This window comes from Poecilia reticulata, linkage group LG12, assembly GCF_000633615.1.
Source record: "Poecilia reticulata strain Guanapo linkage group LG12, Guppy_female_1.0+MT, whole genome shotgun sequence".
Taxonomy (NCBI): domain Eukaryota; kingdom Metazoa; phylum Chordata; class Actinopteri; order Cyprinodontiformes; family Poeciliidae; genus Poecilia; species Poecilia reticulata.
The window spans coordinates 21,693,905-21,701,265 of NC_024342.1; the positions used below are offsets into that span (position 1 = coordinate 21,693,905).

Here is a 7,361-nt window from a genome sequence, read left to right on the forward strand (position 1 = left end):
CAGCGTATCAGCATCACAGCCTCATATGTGCAGCAGATGGCCATGATGGTTTCTTAGAACTCTGAGGGAGAAATATGTGTGCTGAGAAAAATCACAGCTGTACCGCTGCAGCCGTCTGTCAAACCACCAAACAGCACAACCATTTCACATCCCTGATGCACATTTAAAACCCTAATTAAGTCCCGCAGTAAATCACTGCACAACCCGATAGCCGTAATTATGGAAAATCTTTTCTTTTTTTTTTTTCTACCCCATCCAACTGTCTTAATTTACTGCCATCTGAAGTCGACTGTGGATTTTAGATTATGATCTACATATTTCAGCAGGTTAAATATGTGCAGAATTTAGGTGGAGTTCAGTCTGTGGGAAAGAGCCGCAAGAAAACGGAGAATTTTCACACATAGATTCGGTTTAAYGGCCTGTGAGGCATGAAACCAGCTGCAACACGCTGCCGCAGCGGAGGACAGCGACACACACAACCTGGAACAATCCTGTCCATGCTGGGAAGAGGTTAGAAAATACTGCAATGGCCATGATGTACGGAAGAACATTAGAGCCAATTTCTTAAAAAGTGCAGAGAATGAAAARGAACAACAGAGCAAATTTCATATTAAGCTCTGAATCTTTAAAAAGATTTCTGGAGCTAAATCAGTTGTCAAAAAATAATCTTATCCAGTAAGCAGAGGGAAAACAACTATCCAAACCAACCTGCCCCTACGTACGGAAGAACATTAGGGCCAATTTCTTAAAAGATGCAGGGAATGAAAAGAACAAGAGAGAAAATTTAATCTCTACTTTTGAACCTTTAAAATAAATTTTGGAGATGATTCAGTTTTCAAAAACTAAATTGAAGGCTTCTTTTTTTCTGCGTTTCGCTTTGTTACAGCCTTATTGTCACCCAAGTTGTATAAAAATTTATCTTTTTCCAAAATATGCACACATAAATAGTMCATAATGACAATGTGGAAAAAGTTTAGAGTTTTTGCAAATTTATAAAACACAGAAAATGACAAAATCACATTGATGTAAATAGTCACAGCTTTTTTTAAGGTTTCAAGATTTTGAATYGTGACAGAAAATAATTGCAAGCCAATTAGTACATTTTACTTGGTTTTATTACCAAACCATTTCTGTGTGTTAGTGGTCTGTTTTAAAGCTCAACGCAATTAAATACCTTCAGTTGGGTGAACAGAAAGGAAAACATGTTTATAAAATTACTCTTTCTAACATCAAAACCAGTTTTAAGCTTCCTATAGATAAAATTAAGCATTAACATTCCCTCCAGTTCAGTTTTATGTATCAATAAAGTGGGAAAAAAAATCATAAAAAGTCAGTCGTTTGCATCCTAACAGTCCATTTATTACCCCATACCGTCGTTGCAGGAAGGGTCGTCTGTGGAAAACACACATGGTGGATTGTCCAGCGGCGGTCCACCGCTGGGCCAGTGGATCTTCTCCGTCTGCGACCAAATGATTTCTTTACTGCTTCCGTTGAAGTACGCCACGACCTGCCGACACACAAAATGGAAGCTAACAGTAGCATTGGGGTGTTTTYACGCCTGACAGTTGGGAAGACTCGGTTCCATTTGAGACCAAAGTGGCAACCCATGATACGTTTTCAGCTGCTGAGGTTCTGTTTCACACTGTCAACAGAAACCCTWTGAAAAAGCTGTTCCCCTCCCCGCCTGTGAGGGCGCTGTAGTAAAACTGAAAGAAACTTCTTAAACAAAAATGGAGCAGTGTCAGATTTTAGCGTTTGAATRTTTTCTCTTTAGTCTTTGGTGAAAAATTATGAAACTTTTCTCCCGCTAGCACTAAACCCGCTTCTTGCTTTGGTCATGATGGTTTTGTGGACATGATCCAATGCAGAGTAATGCCATTTTGTTGCATCACGAGTAAGGTGATAMCAGATGTTACTACTGGCAGAAACGACAAAGATGACAACAGGAAGTGGTTGGAAGATGATGACACCCCATGTTTTTTAATTACTTATCTTTTTTACAAACTTGTTCAGRTGTGATTCTAAAAGCGTTTCGTATCTAACAGAAATGCCACAATTGGAAAATTATGTTTTTCCAACATTAGCAGAACATTGACAAAGTTTTGCACCAATTTTTAATGGAAACAAATAACAATCGACATACACAGGAGGCACATTTCATAATAAAACTGACATTTAATTTAATAAAATCTTGTTTCATTTTAGGTTGAGGTATATTTTACTATAGAGAAGAAAGCCATAAAAACTGCTGTTTGCAGTTTGCAACACGCCATGTAAGGTAACAGGAAACATTTTGAAGACGGTTCTCTGGTCAAAGGGAGGAGAAATGTTTACAGTCCTGTTTGGGTTTGGAACTGTTAAATCTTTCAAACACCATCTGTGAAATGTCTTTTTATTTCCTTAACAGCTGTTTAACGATAAATTATCAGTGTAATGGTGTACAGTGTCTGTCTATGGCATCCAAACAAGAAGGAAGTTCACCCAGAGGTCGGATTGTGCAAAGCTCAATGATAGGAACGTTTATGACAAGACAGTCAGAAAATAAACTCAAACAATATTAATTTTAACACCTTTTGCTATAAAAAAAASTGAAACAAAACTCATGCTGTTTGGGAGGAAGAGACCAAAGTTYAACTGTGTTACTCAAGCACAAAATAAACAGAATATCTGCAGAAAGGCAGATGATTCAAACATAAAGGCTTGTTTTTCAGCCACTGATTTAAACATGAACTCTTCTGTAGTGCTGAAACGATTAATCACGATTAATCATGATAAATTGATTACTGAAATAATCGGCAGCTACTTGAGTCATCAATTAGACTAAAAAAAGCCATTTGGTGAAAAAACAATGTATTCAGAGCAGCAATTAGGCCAAAACTGTGATATATATATATATATATATATATATATATAAAATCTCTGAATTTTGAGATTAAAGTCTGAGAAAAATTCTGAGAAATTTCAAAATTGAGAGAAAAAAGTCAGAATCCTGAGAAATTTCAAAATTGTATTTCTGAGAAAAAATTCCAAATTTCCAGAAAAAAATGCAGATTTCTGAGATTAAAGTCAGAATTCATAAAGTGTCAAAATTGTGAGAGAAAAAAACTCAAAATTGTGAGAAAAAAGTCAGAATTCATTTTTGCAGCAAAAACTCCTGATGTAGTTCTAGGTTCTCTCAGTTCAAATTGACTAAAGGAAAGTTTTGTTCCCAAACATCAGAGCATGACAAAGTAAAAACACCTGGCTGCTAAAATATGTTGAAACTTTGAGACTCTAAACCTGGACTCACCCCAAACTCTCCCGTCTCCTGATTGGTCATCGACCACAGGTCCACGTCTATGTTTCTCGCATTTTTGTCGTCTATGGTAACGAGTCCAGTGATTCCTAAGACAGAAAAATTAACAGCATTAATGAGGCTTGTTGCGCAATCAAAACACCATTTTCTGCATGACTGTTTGATATTGCGCCATGGAAAAACAACCATAATCAGCCATTTCAAGCTCAGACTTTAACGTTGTTTTGCCACAACACACATCAAGCATGAAAACACACTTTGGATGGAGGTGATTTGTAAAAATGTGCAATCAGGCTGTAATTACTGTAAGAAAGCTGCAGATTTAAGTCAGATTCAGATACAGTTCTCCGTTTCGGTATTTAGTAGAACCAAACATTTGGCCTGGTTCAACAACAGAACATTCATCTGCTGTTTATTTCATAGTAGATCCACATCWAAAGTTAAAACACATGTTAATCTTTCAGAGCWCAGGACGCGTTTTCTTCGATGGAGTCACTTGAACACAGAAAARAACAAACTAAAAMCAAGAAATCCATTCAAACAAACTAGACAAGACGTAAACTGGACATTTAAAACGCTTTTAGAAAGACAAAAATGAACAAAGAACTACAGTAAACATCGGTTTTTGTTTCCAAACAAACAACTGAGCGCGTGATCTTTGTTTGCGGAGATTTATAATGCAGGGCCTGAATATATAACAGGAGTTTACAGATTAAAAATTGSCAATTAGGTGAAAAGAAACATATTCAGAGCAGTTATTAGGCCCAAACTGTACAAAACAGAGACAYATTTTGAATTTGTCTGTAAATGTGTCTTAGTATGGAAGAGGRTTAGGYCCACCGAAAGAAGAGAAAGGTTAGTTTTTTTCTAAGTCACAATTTTGAGAGAAAAAAGTCAAAATTCTGAGGAAAAAATATGAAAATTCTGATTAGTCAAAATTCTAAGAAAAAAATTTAAATTCAGAGGAAAAAANTATTTAGTAGAACCAAACATTTGGCCTGGTTCAACAACAGAACATTCATCTGCTGTTTATTTCATAGTAGATCCACATCAAAAGTTAAAACACATGTTAATCTTTCAGAGCTCAGGACGCGTTTTCTTCGATGGAGTCACTTGAACACAGAAAAAAACAAACTAAAACCAAGAAATCCATTCAAACAAACTAGACAAGACGTAAACTGGACATTTAAAACGCTTTTAGAAAGACAAAAATGAACAAAGAACTACAGTAAACATCGGTTTTTGTTTCCAAACAAACAACTGAGCGCGTGATCTTTGTTTGCGGAGATTTATAATGCAGGGCCTGAATATATAACAGGAGTTTACAGATTAAAAATTGSCAATTAGGTGAAAAGAAACATATTCAGAGCAGTTATTAGGCCCAAACTGTACAAAACAGAGACAYATTTTGAATTTGTCTGTAAATGTGTCTTAGTATGGAAGAGGRTTAGGYCCACCGAAAGAAGAGAAAGGTTAGTTTTTTTCTAAGTCACAATTTTGAGAGAAAAAAGTCAAAATTCTGAGGAAAAAATATGAAAATTCTGATTAGTCAAAATTCTAAGAAAAAAATTTAAATTCAGAGGAAAAAAWTKTCAAAATTCTGARGGAAAAAAGGGAAAAAAACTTGGACTTCTGAGAAAGAAAAAAAATCTAAATTTGGAGAAAAAAAACATTAAAAATTCATYGAGAAAAACGGAGAATTCAAAAAAGAAAAAAACATTGTAGCTTCACCCAGTTCAGATTTACCTGGTTGCTATGACAATACAATATTTTTACCATTTAAAAAAGAAACTGAATTGTTTGCTTCTTTCCACCTTTTCCTGTATTTCTAATATTGTATAAAAATGTTTAAGTGGACAAATAAAAAAAATCTGTAGGATACGGCAATTTTTAAGTTGATTAATCGTCATAATAATCGATTAATCATTAGAATAATCGATTATTTCAGCAATCGTCAGCTACAGCTCTAGTCAGTCACTCGTTTCTACATGAACAGGTTCCTGGTAGAAAAGTGTCACCCCAGAATCGGCGGTTCTGGGTCCTCATGGTGATGTTGATGCCGTCGTTCTGCACCCCGCCCTCCGCCAGCGTGTCCTCCAGCGCCATGGCGTACAGCAGGAAGCCGTCATAGAAACTGCCAGCTATGTAGTCCATCTGCAACGACAGGCGTCACTCAGACCAACAACAAGAGTTTCTGCAGCAGCAAAACTGCAGAATCTAAACAAAATGCTGGGKTTTTTTTACGCTCTCACATATAAACTGACTACAGTAACTGCGAACAGAACTGTAAACCTCATTCCTCATTAAGTTCAAGCAATTACTCTGCACAGTGGGATGTTTTCTCCGTTTAGATTATCCCATAAAAAATTAAAGAGGTTGTTGTGCAACCAAGAACTCACAGCAGTTTAATACTTACTAATGACGGCTCCAAATGAACGCCGAAATCCCTCTGAGCTCTGGCATGGAGCCTCCTCTGGAAGTCCAGGTATTCTGGATTCTCTGGGTTGTGGTATGTGATGATGAAAACGGACTGGAGGAAGAACAAGACGGAGAAGAAGAGAAATATGTAGGTTTATTTCAAACAAGACGTGGGAAAAGTACCCAAGTCAAGAAAGAGTCACAAGTTACTGAAGTGTTGAGTGACTGATCTACGGAAGAAGTTTAGAGCCACTAGGAAAAACAATAAAACAGTTCCGACTTTAATCTCAGAATTCTGACTTTTTTCTCAGAAGTCAGAATTCTGAGATTAAAGTCAGAATTCTGAGAAAAAAGTCAGAATTCTGAGATTAAAGTCAGAATTCTGAGAAAAAAGTCAGAATTCTGAGATTAAAGTCAGAATTCTGAGAAAAAAGTCAGAATTCTGAGATTAAAGTCAGAATTCGGAGGCTAAAGTCAGAATTCTGAGAAAAAAGTCAGAATTCTGAGAAAAAAGTCAGAATTCTGAGATTAAAGTCAGAATTCTGAGAAAAAAGTCAGAATTCGGAGGCTAAAGTCAAAATTCTGAGAAAAAATTCAGAATTCTGAGATTTAAGTCAGAACTGTTTTTTTTTCCAGTGGCCCTAGACCTCTTCCATACTGATCAAATTATCAATCATTTAACATTTAAAAATGACATCTTCAGACACACCAAAATGAAAAGTTAAGTGGAAATTTTGGTATTTAAAGAATCAAAATAGCAATAATTCATATAAGTAAAAAACAACAAAATCAGACAAAAGAAAAATGTTTCCAAATACAAAACTTCAGAAACTTTAACAAAACCTGCAGACGTGTCTGTCTGGTGGATCTTTGGTTAAAACATGTTTGGTTTTTATTCAGTGGGTAGAAAATCCAGAAAATTTACTCAAGTAAGAGCAACAAACGCAGATTAGTAAAAACACTCCTAAAAGTACATTTTTCAAAACAGTTACTCCAGTAAATGTAGCTTAAATATCCAAGATAAGTAAACAAAAAGACCACAAATAATAATGTTAATGAAAAAAGTTAAAAAGAGCTGATYTTAATGTACAATGTGATTAATTGAGTTRTTGCTGTAAAACTTAGTTGTTGYAAAATAAGAAAAATAAAATGTAGAGTTTACTTTCTGCAAAGTAGCAACAAGATACTGCAATAAATTTTATCAAATTTGTAGGTGGACCAATAACAWTAAYAAATAATAAATTTAATTTGTATCGCACTTTACATTTTACAGAAATCTAAAAGTRCCAAAATCTATAAAATAATGAATATAAAACAGCAGCAAACACAGATTAGAATCATTAATGGAAAAACAAAGTAAAATGAAAAGAAACAATAAAATAGTTGGATTCACACTTCTACCGATAAAAACACTGTAAAATCATTATTTTTTCTGGTTTATAATATTAMACATTAAAGTTTGCTGTTGTTACGTGACAAAAATGTGATTCATTAAATCCCCGCGGTCTAAACACCGAACCCTGGGGCGTTTTTAATAAAGTCTGTCAGCATTGCTTTCTACTTAAGAAGCCGGGGATCATTTCTCGTGTCACAACAGTGATTAAAACCTCACCTCAAACTTCCACAAGCAATTACTGCACCAAAAAAA

General features: G+C 35.2%; 1 protein-coding gene across 1 annotated transcript in view; it reads right to left on the bottom strand.

Annotated features, from left to right (window-relative positions):
• Positions 1 to 7,361, bottom strand: part of npr2 (natriuretic peptide receptor 2) — a 66,413-nt gene that overhangs the window by 39,164 nt on the left and 19,888 nt on the right. The window contains exons 3-6 of the mRNA XM_017307730.1: positions 5,712 to 5,825; positions 5,314 to 5,449; positions 3,290 to 3,384; positions 1,365 to 1,507 (exon numbers count right to left, since the gene is read on the bottom strand). Of these exons, the coding sequence (XP_017163219.1) occupies positions 1,365 to 1,507; positions 3,290 to 3,384; positions 5,314 to 5,449; positions 5,712 to 5,825 (488 nt within the window). The remainder of the gene's footprint in view (positions 1 to 1,364; positions 1,508 to 3,289; positions 3,385 to 5,313; positions 5,450 to 5,711; positions 5,826 to 7,361) is intronic.